The sequence below is a fragment of the Daucus carota genome, chromosome 3 (assembly GCF_001625215.2).
Source record: "Daucus carota subsp. sativus chromosome 3, DH1 v3.0, whole genome shotgun sequence".
In the NCBI taxonomy this organism is placed as follows: domain Eukaryota; kingdom Viridiplantae; phylum Streptophyta; class Magnoliopsida; order Apiales; family Apiaceae; genus Daucus; species Daucus carota.
In genome coordinates this window covers 36,666,426-36,681,218 of record NC_030383.2, presented here as the reverse complement: position 1 = coordinate 36,681,218, position 14,793 = coordinate 36,666,426, and the positions used below count along the sequence as shown (strand labels likewise).

At 34.0% G+C, this 14,793-nt stretch overlaps 1 protein-coding gene across 2 annotated transcripts; it reads right to left on the bottom strand.

The window, feature by feature from the left end:
• Positions 1-1,249: 1,249 nt before the first annotated feature.
• LOC108212414 (uncharacterized) lies at positions 1,250-11,074 on the bottom strand. 2 transcript variants are annotated; one of them, XM_064088663.1, is made up of 4 exons: positions 10,950-11,074; positions 9,678-9,769; positions 6,291-7,468; positions 1,250-1,579 (listed from the first exon to the last, which is right to left on the bottom strand). In XM_064088663.1, the coding sequence occupies exons 3-4, from the start codon at positions 7,462-7,464 to the stop codon at positions 1,551-1,553; spliced, it is 1,203 nt and encodes a 400-aa protein (XP_063944733.1). In that variant the 5' UTR covers positions 7,465-7,468; positions 9,678-9,769; positions 10,950-11,074; the 3' UTR covers positions 1,250-1,550. The 2 variants fall into 2 exon arrangements, 1 of the variants encoding a protein (XP_063944733.1); XR_010289614.1 differs by lacking the exons at positions 1,250-1,579; positions 6,291-7,468 and adding an exon at positions 7,490-8,714.
• Positions 11,075-14,793: the final 3,719 nt, after the last annotated feature.

Sequence of the window (14,793 nt, the reverse complement as noted above, 5' to 3'; positions counted from 1 at the left end):
CATTTAAGTCATTATAAACCAAATATATATCATTTTACCCACATCACTATTCATACCTCTTTACTTAATCATTTATTAAAAATCAACCATTTGTTTTTTTTACTACAAAACCATTTCGATTACTTTCATAATTGTCTCTAGTATTTATCAAAATAATTTCAGAATTTCTAAAGCAACATAGCTATGTAGTTAAAAATATATATGGCTATAAATATATATATTTATATGATCACCCTAGCTATGTTGCTTTAGAAATTCCCAAATTATTTTGATAAATACTAGAGACAATTATAAAGTACTCCAAGTGGTTTCGTAGTAAAAAAAACAAACGGTTGATTTTTAATAAATGATTAAGTAAAGAGATATGAATAGAAATGTGGGTAAAATGATATATATTTGGTTTATAGTGGCTTAAATGAGTCTCCGCTGAGATGTGTGGGTCAAGTGAGATATTTTGACACAATCGGTGGCCAGTTTGATATAAAACCCATAAAGGATTTCATGTTCCGGTAAAATTTTGAGTCCGGTTTTTAAGGATATGCAATAATTAAACCAACACACAATATTTTCAAGCTATATCTTTACTGATAAAAACCTCAAAGGGTGCTATAAATCCAAAGCCGTAGGTTGGCAACTGACTATTGATACAAACACTACAACCCCTAGCCTCTAACAATATATCTATTTTGTGTGCTGAGCTAAGGAGACGTGTGGGGAGAGTTTGCACAGTATGTGTCAAGAGATATGTTAAAATTGTGAGAACACACATCGGGTATTTATAGAATTTTCATAAACTAACCATGGTTAAGTAAGTGATTCCTTGTGAGTGGCGCCAAGTGCAGTTAACAATTAAGTGGAGCTCCATGTCTTCAAGTGGCGCCAAAGTTAGTTAAGTGGCGCCAGAGTACTTTAAGTGGCGTCTTATATACAAGTGTCGCTTCCAACACTTGCCTTGGAAAATTTTGCGCTTCATGCGATAGTAATTCAAGTGGCTCTTCAACATGTGGGTGGTACCACTCCTTCACTTAGAACCATTTCACAGCATTTCAAGTTATTGAAAACCTGAGTACATGAATCTGTACTTTGTCATAGACAACAAAAGACATGCCAATGCATGACTTGCATTAACTAATCAGTACATGAACCTGTACTTTGTACCCCTCATGGTCGTAAAGTATTTTGTGACGCCCTCCCAATCCGGGGTCTAGATTGAGGGGTCACAACTCCACTTTAACAAACGCAACCCGGATTTAACAATATAAATACTCAACCCCTTTACACCACAAGGATCTTTAACAGGTGATGGTATGAAACAAGTTACAACTACTAACCAAAATATATTAATATAAACTCATTACAAACCCTTAATAAATAGCATCAACCATAATTCCGACTTGGAATTATATAAAACATTTCATAGGTACTGTTTACAACGGTCCATACTAACATACTTACTCCCCACTGACTATCCAAAGCGTCCTCTATCTGAGCTGGTAAAGCAATCTAATGAAACAGAGAGGGGGATGTAGACAGTCTAACGAACTGAGCACCTAGGACTGGCCATCTTCCTCTTGCTTAGCTGCCAGGGTTAGATAAACAACAGAATGAGCTACAAAAGCTCAGCAAGTAACTATAAAGAACAAATAAATTAAACTATTCAACAAAATAAGATGAAGGGTTTTCGGTTATTGACTAAGGTACAAAGGTCATAATAGAGATTCAAAGTTAAGGATCACTCCATAGAAATCATTTCATAAAAACACTTTTCTTTTCAAAACTCTTGTAAAAATTCCTTTTTCATAACATTTCCTTCAAATCAAACCTTTCACCAAAACTTTATTTTTCATCACAAAACCATCTCATTTTCAAAACAGTCCAACACCTGGACAATTCTTTTCATAAAACATTTTTATACGATTGGAGTGTATAACGCTCTGGATTGCACGGGTGATCAGCCACGTACAATCCCAATACCGGACTTTACGGTCCCTCTGGACGTGAATAGGGTACCCAAAAGGCAACTTATTTGGCCTTTCAAATGCCAGCCCTCACTGGTCTTCATAATGTGCCAGCCCTCACTGATCTTCATAATCAAATAGCTGGACCGGCGTTACTCGGCCACTTACGCCTCCAATCAATAGAGTTCCGTGGAAAACCATTAAATTGGAAAACTCTCTTCTTTAAAAAAATATCTTTCGTTTTAAAAAAAAAAACTTACCAACCTTCCAAATCATTTGGACACTTGCAATCACTTGCAAGATTAAAATCATATGCTGAAAATCCTGAAAATGAGCTTGTAAATTATAAAACTTCTATGAAATTGCTCTGAACAACTCGGACTATATTTTTAAAATATAGAAGATGAAATTACCTTTCTCACCATATTTTTAAAATAATTTTTGAGCGCATAGATTATTTTATATGAATTTTACAAGATAATGCTCGATAATCAAAATAATGATTATAAAATCATTTTAAAATAGTAAATCACTGAAATAAATTCAACGATCATTTTTAAAAAGTCTCTAGGAATATTCTAGAGCAAATTCCATGATTTTATCACATCTCAAATATTTTACAAAAATATGTAAGAGCTCATATACTCATATTCTCACATAATAAAATATTTAAAACCATCTAAAAACACATCAATCACATATTCCAACACGTACAAGTCATATAGCACGTAGTCATACATCCACAATCAAATCTCATACTTTCATTAATTAATGTATCAAAATATATTTACTCACACTTTTCTATTTCCGTCATTTGCGTAAAATCTGATATCCTTTATCGGTCATAAATTCACTTTATCCACTTACCGTATCAACACATACGGGTCACAAAATCATGTACTCATATATTTTCCATGAAATTAATAACCCACTCATTTCTCGTTTAAATCCTCGTAAATAATCACTTTTCGGTTCCTTGACCGTTGACTCAAATTCATAAATCATATACCACCTCATCCAACTGGAATATAATATAATATTTATTTATTTCTAATTCCACATAAAATAGCACATTTGTATATAATATTCGAAATACAAGTCATGAAATCCCCGGATATTACATCCTTCCCCCCTTAAAAGGATTCTGTCCCCAGAATCATACCTAAGTAAATAAATGAGGATACTTGTTAAGCATTTCGCTTAACAATTTCCAATTGTGAAAGACATTATGAATATGTTGCATCTGAGGCGGTAGAGCAAACTCGTAAGCAACATTTCCAATTTTCTTTAATATCTCAAAAGGTCCGATATATCTTGGACTTAGCTTCCCTTTCTTTCCAAATCTGGAGAGTCCTTTCCACGGTGATACTTTTATCAATACTTTCTCTCCAGGCTCGAATTCCATATCTTTTCGACTTTGATCAGCATATTTTTTCTGTCTATCTTGTGCAGCAATCAATCTTTTCCGAATCAATTCCACTTTTTCTTTGGTCTCTTGAATCAACTCTGGACCTGAAAGCTTACGCTCACCAACTTCATCCCAATATAAAGGAGATCTACACTTTTTTCCATACAAAGCCTCATATGGAGGCATTACCAATACTTGCGTGGTAACTGTTGTTGTAAGAAAATTCCACCAAAGGCAAATGATCGTCCCAATTTCCCTTAAAATCCAATGCACAAACTCTTAACATATCTTCAATTGTTTGAATAGTTCTTTCGCTTTGTCCGTCCGTCTGTGGATGATAAGCGGTACTCATATTCAGCTTAGTTCCCAAATGCTCTTGAAATTGTCGCCAAAATCTCAAATTGAATCGGGGATCTCTGTCCGACACAATAGACACCGGTACTCCGTGTCGCATAACAATCTCATCCAAATATAACTTAATCAACTTATCTAATGAAAATCTTTCATTGATAGGTAGAAAATGTGCCGATTTGGTTAATCGATCGATAATCACCCAGATGGTGTCATGGTTAGCTCGGGTTCTTGGTAGTCCTACTACAAAATCCATAGCAAGGTGGTCCCACTTCCATTCAGGGATATCCAATGGCTGAAGCAGTCCACTTGGTCTTTGATGTTCTGCTTTTACTCTTTGACACGTGTAACATTTGCTTACCCACTCTGCGATCTCTTTCTTCCTATTTGGCCACCAAAAGTTTTCCTTTAAATCCCTATACATTTTGGTACTTTCGGGATGGATTGAATATCTTGAATTGTGAGCTTCATGTAAAATTTCATGCTTCAATTCTGTGACATCAGGAATCCAAATACGAGAAGAAAATCTCAATATGCCTTTATCATCCTTTTGACTATTTATCTCTTCGCCGGACAACTTATATTTCTCTTGAAGCATCACCTGCTCTTGACATCGTCGAATCTTTTCGAACAACTCAGGTTGAAAGGTCATTGTATACATCATGTTGTCTTGTGACTCTGGTATTCGTACCTCAAGTTCTAACTTTTCAAATTCTTTCACTAACTCTTTCGATGATGTTAACATATTCAGTCTTTCCTTTCAGCTCAAAGCATCTGCCACCACATTAGCTTTTCCAGGATGGTAGTTTATCGTACAATCATAATCCTTAATCAGTTCCAACCATCGTCTTTGTCTCATATTCAATTCCTTTTGAGTAAAGATGTACTTTAATCTCTTATGATCTGTATAGATTTCACATTTTTCTCCGTATAAATAATGTCTCCAAATTTTAAGTGCAAAAACAATTGCTGCTAACTCCAAGTCATGAGTTGGATATTTCTGCTCGTGAGGCTTCAATTGCCGAGAAGCATAAGCAATCACTTTTCCATGTTGCATTAAAACGCATCCTAGCCCTCTATGAGAAGCATCACTATAGATCACGAAATCCCCTTTTTCATCTGGTAAAACCAACACTGGCGCTGATACCAACCTCTTCTTTAGTTCCTGGAAACTCTCTTCACACTTGTCCGTCCATACAAACTTTTCGTTCTTTCTGGTTAACTTTGTCAATGGAACCGTAATCTTCGAAAAGTCCTGTACAAATCTCCGATAATATCCATCTAGTCCTAGAAAACTCCTAACTTCTGTGGGTGTCTTTGGCCTTTCCCAATTCATTACTGCTTCGATCTTTTCAGGGTCCACTTTGATGCCTTCACTGCTCACTACGTGACCAAGAAACTGAACTTTCTTTAGCCAAAACTCACATTTAGAGAATTTGGCATACAACTTCTCTTTCCTAAATATTCCAAGGACTATCCTCAAATGTTCGCATTGTTCTGCTTCCGTTTTAGAATAAATCAAAATATCGTCCATAAACACGATTACGAACTTGTCCAAATACTCCTTAAAAACTCTGTTCATCAAGTCCATGAATGCGGCAGGTGCATTTGTCAGCCCAAAAGACATCACTAAGAACTCGTAATGTCCATACCTCGTACGAAATGCCGTTTTAGGTATATCTTCCGCTTTGATCTTCAACTGGTGATACCGGATCTCAAATCAATCTTAGAGAAACATGTCGCTCCCTTTAATTGATCAAACAGATCATCGATACGTGGTAATGGATATTTATTCTTAATGGTTAACTTATTAAGTTCACGATAGTCGATACATAACCTCATGCTTCCATCCTTTTTCTTGACAAACAAAACCGGCACTCCCCATGGTGATACGCTTGGTCGAATAAATCGTTTATCCAATAATTCCTGCAATTGCATAACTAACTCTTTCATTTCTACAGGTGCCATTCGATAAGGAGCTTTCGACACAGGTTCAGTTCCAGGTGCCAAATCAATCGTGAATTCTATCTCTCGATCTGGTGGCAATCCAGGTAACTCATCAGGGAAAACATCGGGAAACTCATTAACAATTGGAATTTCTTCAATCTTGGGTGGTTCCTTACTAACATCGACTACATGAGCTAGATAGGCTTCACATCCTTGTCTTAATAATCTTTTTGCTTGAATCATTGTTAGAAACTTCTTCTCTTGCTTTCGTCCTCGAAAGACGACTTCCTTATTATTCTTGGACTTTAATCTCACTTTCTTATTCTTGCACTCAATTTGAGCATCATGGTCTGCTAACCAGTCCATTCCTAAGATGATATCAAATTCTCCTATCTTGAAAGGTATCAAGTTCGCAAAGAAATGACAACCTTCTATCTCTATGTCACAACTAGGACATATACTATCAACCGATACTTTATCCTAATTAGCCACTTCTATAACTAAGTTGGGTTCTAACGGTTGCATAGCATAAGCCAATTTATCAACAAAGTTATTGGATATAAAAGACTTAGTAGCTCCAGAATCGATTAATACTTTTGCATTTAAAGAGTTCACGACAAGCATACCTGCGACCACATCTGAGTCCTGAACAGCATCTTTCATCGTCATATTAAAAGTTCTGGCTCTTGGTTGTACTGGAGGTGTCGGTGGTGGTGATCCAGCTATCCTCAAAACATTTGCTTGTTGGACAGGTTCCTTGCAATCTCTTGCCATATGGCCCAACTTTCCACACTTACAACATGTCACACCCTTCTTGCCCGAAGTACTAGTACATTCTGAAGAATAATGGCCCTTCTTGTTACATTTGAAGCAAGTGATGTTAGGCTTATTACAGATTTCAGAATGCTTCCTCCCACAAGTCTTACAATCTGGGGCTGGAGGTCTATTGCCTTTCTGCTGCTGACTTTGACCGGGGAAACAGTTACTCTGTCCGACATTTCCGGGCTTGGATCCTTGAAATCCTTTATTGGTTGGGTTGTCAGAACCCTTCCTGAATTTTCCTTTAAACTTTCCACTTGTTTGCCCTTGACTTTCTTCCGATCCTTCAAATTTTCTTTTCTTACTATCATTCTCTCTTTTTGACATCTCACTTTCACCTTCCACAATCATAGCCTTCTGAACCACTGCAGCATATGTTTGGAGTTCAAAAACGGCCACTCGACTACGTATCCATGACTTAAGCCCTTGTTGAAACCGTTTTGCCTTTTTGTGTTCCGTATTCACATACTCTGGCACAAACCTTGCCAATTCTGAAAACTTTGCCTCATATTCTGCTACAGTCATACCTTCCTGCTTCAATTCTAAGAACTTGACTTCCAACTGATCTTGTAAGTATTGAGGTAGATACTTTTCCAAAAATAACTCCGTAAACCTTTCCCACGTAATAACACCATTTCCTTCTAAGGTCTTGGTGGACTCCCACCAGAAATTTGCCTCGTCTTTCAAATAGAAACTCGCATATTCTGTTTTCTTATTTTCACCAACCTCCGTCAAAGCAAAAGCTTTTTCCACTTCCTTTATCCAGGACTTCGCTTTAATTGGATCTGTAGTTCCCCTAAATTCAGGTGGGTGGAGGGATTGGAAAGCTTTAAAGCTTCCGACTCGAGGAGCTTGGGGCTGCTGGTTCAAAGCAGCGGTTTGCAGCTGAAGAAGACGAAGAATCTGAGTCATGGTAGGGTCTTCTTGATCCCGACCTTGATTCTGATTATCCTCATCTGGGTTGGTTGGTGTGGTTGACATTTTTCTGATGAATAGACAAGCAACCTATTAGGCAACATGCTAACATGGCAATACATCATAAAACAATCTCTTCTTAACCACCTTTTATATATAATTCCAACATTTTAAAATTTTAGCACATGCAGCTCTATTACCACATAAGTTGTTCGCCATATCATAGAAATCATAGGGTAAGAGTTCAGGGTATTATACTGAAACATAGATATTAAGCATAGGTATTATTTGAAACATATGTGAAAGATATAGTATAGTGCAACAATGTTATGAAAAGAAATGCATAGGTAGTTATAATGATGATCAGGGTTACAAAAACAAGTTTGAAATGAAAGACAACAAACAATGTGGCTACATGATCAAATAAGGGAAAAACTGGGAAATATTCCATAAGTGTAACCAGCTGCAAACCAACTACTACAACCACCAAAACAAATCTAGGATAACATAGTCATCTTGGTGACTCGACACAAACTCAAGTAACTCTAATCCTACTGGTATAGAGATACAACGACCACCAGTCACATATTCCATCAATTGTCTTGACTAGAATAAACTTGACATGATCATTGGTGATCTAAAACCACCCCTAAATTAATTAACATCCACCTTGCCAACTTATACACCTTATAAGCCCGACCTTGGCATCACAAGTCAATGACGCTCATCTAAACGTCTTCGATTCTAACTCAGACACGTTATTCTACTCTTATAAACTTAACTCGTTAGGACTATATCTGATAATCTCAATTGAACCCTATATGGGTTAGGAACCCACACTTAACTTATGTGGTTTTCCTAAGACCCGCCTATTATAACTTGTTTCAGGGACCAAAACCTGTAGCTCTGATACCAACTGTGACGCCCTCCCAATCCGGGGTCTAGATTGAGGGGTCACAACTCCACTTTAACAAGCGCAACCCGGATTTAACAATATAAATACTCAACCCCTTTACACCACAAGGATCTTTAACAGGTGATGGTATGAAACAAGTTACAACTACTAACCAAAATATATTAATATAAACTCATTACAAACCCTTAATAAATAGCATCAACCATAATTCTGACTTGGAATTATATAAAACATTTCATAGGTACTGTTTACAACGGTCCATACTAACATACTTACTCCCCACTGACTATCCAAAGCGTCCTCTATCTGAGCTGGTAAAGTAATCTAACGAAATAGAGAGGGGGATGTAGACAGTCTAACGAACTGAGCACCTAGGACTGGCCATCTTCCTCTTGCTTAGCTGTCAGGGTTAGATAAACAACAGAATGAGCTACAAAAGCTCAGCAAGTAACTATAAAGAACAAATAAATTAAACTATTCAACAAAATAAGATGAAGGGTTTTTGGTTATTGACTAAGGTACAAAGGTCATAATAGAGATTCAAAGTTAAGGATCACTCCATAGAAATCATTTCATAAAAACACTTTTCTTTTCAAAACTCTTGTAAAAATTCCTTTTTCATAACATTTCCTTCAAATCAAACCTTTCATCAAAACTTTATTTTTCATCACAAAACCATCTCGTTTTCAAAACAGTCCAACACCTGGACAATTCTTTTCATAAAACATTTTACTCGATTGGAATGTATAACGCTCTGGATTGCACGGGTGATCAGCCACGTACAATCCCCATACCGGACTTTACGGTCCCTGTGGACGTGAATAGGGTACCCGAAAGGCAACTTATTTGGCCTTTCAAATGCCAGCCCTCACTGGTCTTCATAATGTGCCAGCCCTCACTGGTCTTCATAATCAAATAGCTGGATCGGCGTTACTCGGCCACTTACGCCTCCAATCAATAGAGTTCCGTGGAAAACCATTAAATTGGAAAACTCTCTTCTTTAAAAAAATATCTTTCGTTCTAAAAAAAAAACTTACCAACCTTCCAAATCATTTGGACACTTGCAATCACTCGCAAGTTTAAAATCATTCTTAACTTTATTTACAGAAACAAGTTCCATTTACTTATGGTGGTCAAGTATATGGAAAAGAAATATTATTCGATCAAAAGATAGATATTTCACTATAAGAATGTACTGGATACAAAAGCATGATCTTCATGGAAGAGCTTGTATTCAAAAGTGAGACATTATATTCAATGAGAAAGTAAATCAGGCTTTCATAATTCAAAAGGTAGTCCAAAGGTGATAGTACGTATATCATTCATCAATAAACTGCTTAAAAGAAAGAGGAAAGTTACTTGCCTCAACTTGCTTTCCACTTGATAAAGTAATCCTCTAACTGTCACCTAATGGAGCCTTTCCTTTCTTAAGCTTCACGACCTCGTCTTTCGAATCTACACGCGTAATAACGCTAACTTTAGTATCCCTTTCAATACTGAACATTCACTTAGAACGTCTAAACTAATCTACCCCATCGATTCGCGTATCATTTAATCGTATATAAACTTCATACAAATACACATGACATAATCACATATAACTGTAACACGTAACACATAATCACATTTGTCACATAATATATTATAAACAGGTAAGTTAATAAAATACATAGGTGCGCCTCTAGAAATTATTATTATTATTATTATTATTATTATATAAAAATTCTGGCAGCACCTCCTTTGTTTTATCAACTTCCAGTCGGACTCAAGCCGACACCAACAACCAAAAAACATCATGATCAAGTAAAATTTCTATTACAAAGAATATACATATATATGCATCATTTAAAACCAGCCAACAACTTTATTGTCTCATCTTTCACCATTTAACTAATACCAAAGTTAAAATTTTATAACTCAAACCAAAAATCTAATTATTCCAATAAATCTGGAAGTTCATTTACTTAAATTTTCATATTAAACACTTCTTCAAACTCATTCATATAGCCCTTCAAATAAATTAAATACTGATTTCAATATTCTAGCCAATGACAGCTCGCCACGTCATCATCTTCTTCATCACATCAACCAGAATTTCTCTCTCCTCGAAGTCAACTGCCATGGCCAAACTTTGACCGCCTATAACTCATTCATTTTTAATCCGATTAACATGATTCAAGAGCCTATCCCAGCTATTTTTTGGCAACGAATCCAAATATGCAATTTGTTTTAAGGTCTGAGCTAATATAAGCACTGACCGAGTCAATTTACAGTAGCAACCAAACTTAAAGAAAAACACACAATCACTACTCATTCTAGTCATTAATAAAACCCATATAACTTGAATTGAACAAAGGAAGCCAACATACAGCTAATAGAATACACATGTTCATCTCATCCTTACAAAATCAAACCAAATTTATATCAAACCAAAAACAAGATTCAAATTTATAAACCCATGTCACCGGGTCCGAATTCATCATCACCGGTGACGGTGAGTCGTGGGTGGCCCAATTCGGGTGCCAATTCCCCGAGTTCTCACCCCCATCCTCCACAAACAATTGCACAACACCATCACATAATCAAAACTTTAACAGTTAAAGAAGGGTTTGAAAATAACTCAATTAAAACTTACCCCAAAGCTTGTATATAAAAATCAAGAGAAATAAGAGAGCAAGAGAAAGAGAGAGAATGGAGAGTTGAGAGAGATGGAGAAGTGTCGAGAGTGGTCTGGAGAAGGAGCTGAATTGGGGTTAAAGAACCAGGGGCATTTCTATAATTTTGCATCAAAAACTGGTTTTTTTTACCTTATATTATCATATGCTGAAAATCCTGAAAATGAGCTTGTAAATTATAAAACTTCTATGAAATTGCTCTGAACAACTCGGACTATATTTTTAAAATATAGAAGATGAAATTATCTTTCTCACCATATTTTTAAAATAATTTTTGAGCGCATAGATTATTTTATATGAATTTTACAAGATAATGCTCGATAATCAAAATAATGATTATAAAATCATTTTAAAATAGTAAATCACTGAAATAAATTCAACGATCATTTTTAAAAAGTCTCTAGGAATATTCTAGAGCAAATTCCATGATTTTATCACATCTCAAATATTTTACAAAAATATGTAAGAGCTCATATACTCATATTCTCACATAATAAAATATTTAAAACCATCTAAAAACACATCAATCACATATTCCAACACGTACAAGTCATATAGCACGTAGTCATACATCCACAATCAAATCTCATACTTTCATTAATTAATGTATCAAAATATATTTACTCACACTTTTCAATTTCCGTCATTTGCGTAAAATCCGATATCCTTTATCGGTCATAAATTCACTTTATCCACTTACCGTATCAATACATACGGGTCACAAAATCATGTACTCATATATTTTTCATGAAATTAATAACCCACTCATTTCTCGTTTAAATCCTCGTAAATAATCACTTTTCGGTTCCTTGACTGTTGACTCAAATTCATAAATCATATACCACCTCATCCAACTGGAATATAATATAATATTTATTTATTTCTAATTCCACATAAAATAGCACATTTGTATATAATATTTGAAATACAAGTCGTGAAATCCCCGGATATTACATATTTTATTTTAATTTGGATTATAAACTCATACAATTCAGATAATAAATTTATAAAATTTATATGAAACTTTATAAAATCTAAATAATAAACTTTAAAAGTTTAAAAATAAATTTTACTAAATTTATTTAATAATTTGTTTTTTTGAACGATATTTAATAATTTGTTAACGTTTATAAAATAAATTTATTTAAGTTTATAAAATAAATTTAACAAAGTCACAATAAACTCAACTAAAAGTTTAAATTAAATTTAATTAAATTTATAAAACAGATTTATAAATTTATAAAATAAAATAATTAATTCCTTTAGCATTTCTTGCGCCTGAGTATATTGGAGCAGTGACTATGGCTTTTACTTGGTCAAGCTCAACTTTGGAATAGTTGACTATTCATTGACTAGATCAATCTTCAATCGGTAAATATCTCGATTCTTCATTGACTGGATCAATTCTTCAAAAACTTTAATGAGATTATAATCCATAAGCATTAGCATGTGGCTTTTGGTTTTCTTGTCACACAGCTTCAATGTGTCAAATTCCTTCTTTTTAGCATCAGTAACTTCTTTACCCAATTTTGGTGCAGTTTCTTCAATTGCACTCTCTAAATTATCATGGATTAATCAATATCTAATTTCCGGCTCCACGTATCATAGTTGGTGCCATCGAGCATCTCTGTTTTGGCCAGTTCCGATGCAATCAATTTGCTCGCCATTTCTTTGTATCTATCAAAGAGATACACGTAGATACATGTAAGTATAGTTTTTGTATAAACAGGTTATAACACAAAACGTGTAAACAAACTGATTATAAAACAAAACTTATCAAATAGATAAAAACAGATATTAACATAGAGGTAAGATTGTAAAACATGTGAATAAAAAATTAAATAATTAACAAATAATATACAGAGTTAACATGTATAAAATATGACCAACAAACAAATATAATAAAATCATATAAACAAAAATACCTCAGCCCCATAAAAAAATAAAAGAAGTTAAATAAATCAAATATCAAATATATAATAAAGCATGCTAGATACATAACTACCGGCATAAAAAAATTTATATATATATATATATATATATATATGTATATACAATATATGGACATATATAACCTATCTCACAAAAATATTTACAAGCGGAATAATTAACAAATAACTAAACATGCAAATATTTTATGGTTTAAAAACATAATACATCTTAACGAGCTATGCATACAATAATTATACTCCAGACAATTAAAAAAAATAAATTATAAAAGCTAAATTAACAATTAACATGTCATGTTATACAATTAATTAATCTACTGACACATACAAAGCAATTAAAATGTCAACAACATATATGCATTCGTATCATGTTACACAAATAATAAATCATGCATATTAATTATATAAACCCTAAACATGAAAGATCAGCACATAAACTCAGCTTATCAAGAAAACCGATAAACCCACTTAATCACCGTTGATTCAATAATCATAATATAAAATTATGATTTATCAAAAAATCAATCAAATCTAATTCATAAGGGATATTATAGTAATCTTCTTCATATATTTAATGCATTCAATCAATACATATATTTACATTTAATAATATATGCAATTAATTGATTTCCTATTCTATATTATCCATATCTCAATCAATCAATCAGTATTAAATTTGAATTTTAAATTTTAAATTTTAAATTTGTCGTACGAGATCTCTCAACGGAATCCAACAAAATCAGTATTAAATTTGAATTTCAAATTTCAAATTTCAAAATTTAAATTTGTTGTAGGTACGAGATCTCTCAACGGAATCCAAATCAGTATTAAATTTGAATTTCAAATTTTAAATCTTAAATTTGTCGTAGGTACGAGATCTCTTAACAGATTTCAAATTTAAAAATACAATAATATCTTAATCTACCATACATAGGGGGAAAATCGTAAAGAATCTATTATTGACTAATTAATTATTTTCTTATTTTGGAATCTGCCAAAATCTTCCGGAGATCAGCAAAATTTTTATTATTTTCAAATCTTTTAAATATGGAATCTTGCACTTTTTCGGGGCTGTCAATCAAAATAAGATAATAATGTAAATTATTATAGAATCTGGAATCCAAATCTTGTTATTTTAACATATCTTCAATATTGATGGAAACACCAGCCCTGCTCCATTCTCTAAAAACCCTAATGAGAGTCGTCCGCCATTCATAATTATCATACATCTTCACCGCCCCCTTCTTCCATCAAAACTACATCCATCTCATCCATCCTCTCATCTCGAATCCTCCATTTCTAATCTTTAATTTCTATTATAATAATTTTCAATAAAATCGAGATCTAAATCCTTTTGGGTGTGATCTTGTTACCGTTACCATCTTTTTGGGTTGTTGATTGTCCCTAATTTTTGGGTGTATGTCTTGTTGCGTTTTTGATTCGTTGTCATGTTGCGTGAAGAATGATTTCTACGGTGTATTGGGAGATCTGGGCAACCCGCTTCAAATCTGGAATTGTGGTACTTATCGCGGGAGCTTAACTCGCATAACAAAAGATTGTTCAATATATGGGGCATCTGTATCCCCAACCTCAGTTGGTGTAACTGATGGATATGAACACTGTTCAATCACCGGTTTTTTATGTGCACGGGTCAATTGTGATTCTACTATTTTCAGTGATGTTAGTGTCGACTGGATTGCTCGAGAAACTTTTGTTATCATTTTTATTATCAAGAATATTTATATTCTATCTGTTAAGCAATCTGAAAACAAATCGGCTATTTTTTTTTATATACATTTCTGTGTTGCTTAATTGAGGGATTGTATTTTGAAAAAGGTGTGAACTGATGCATAAC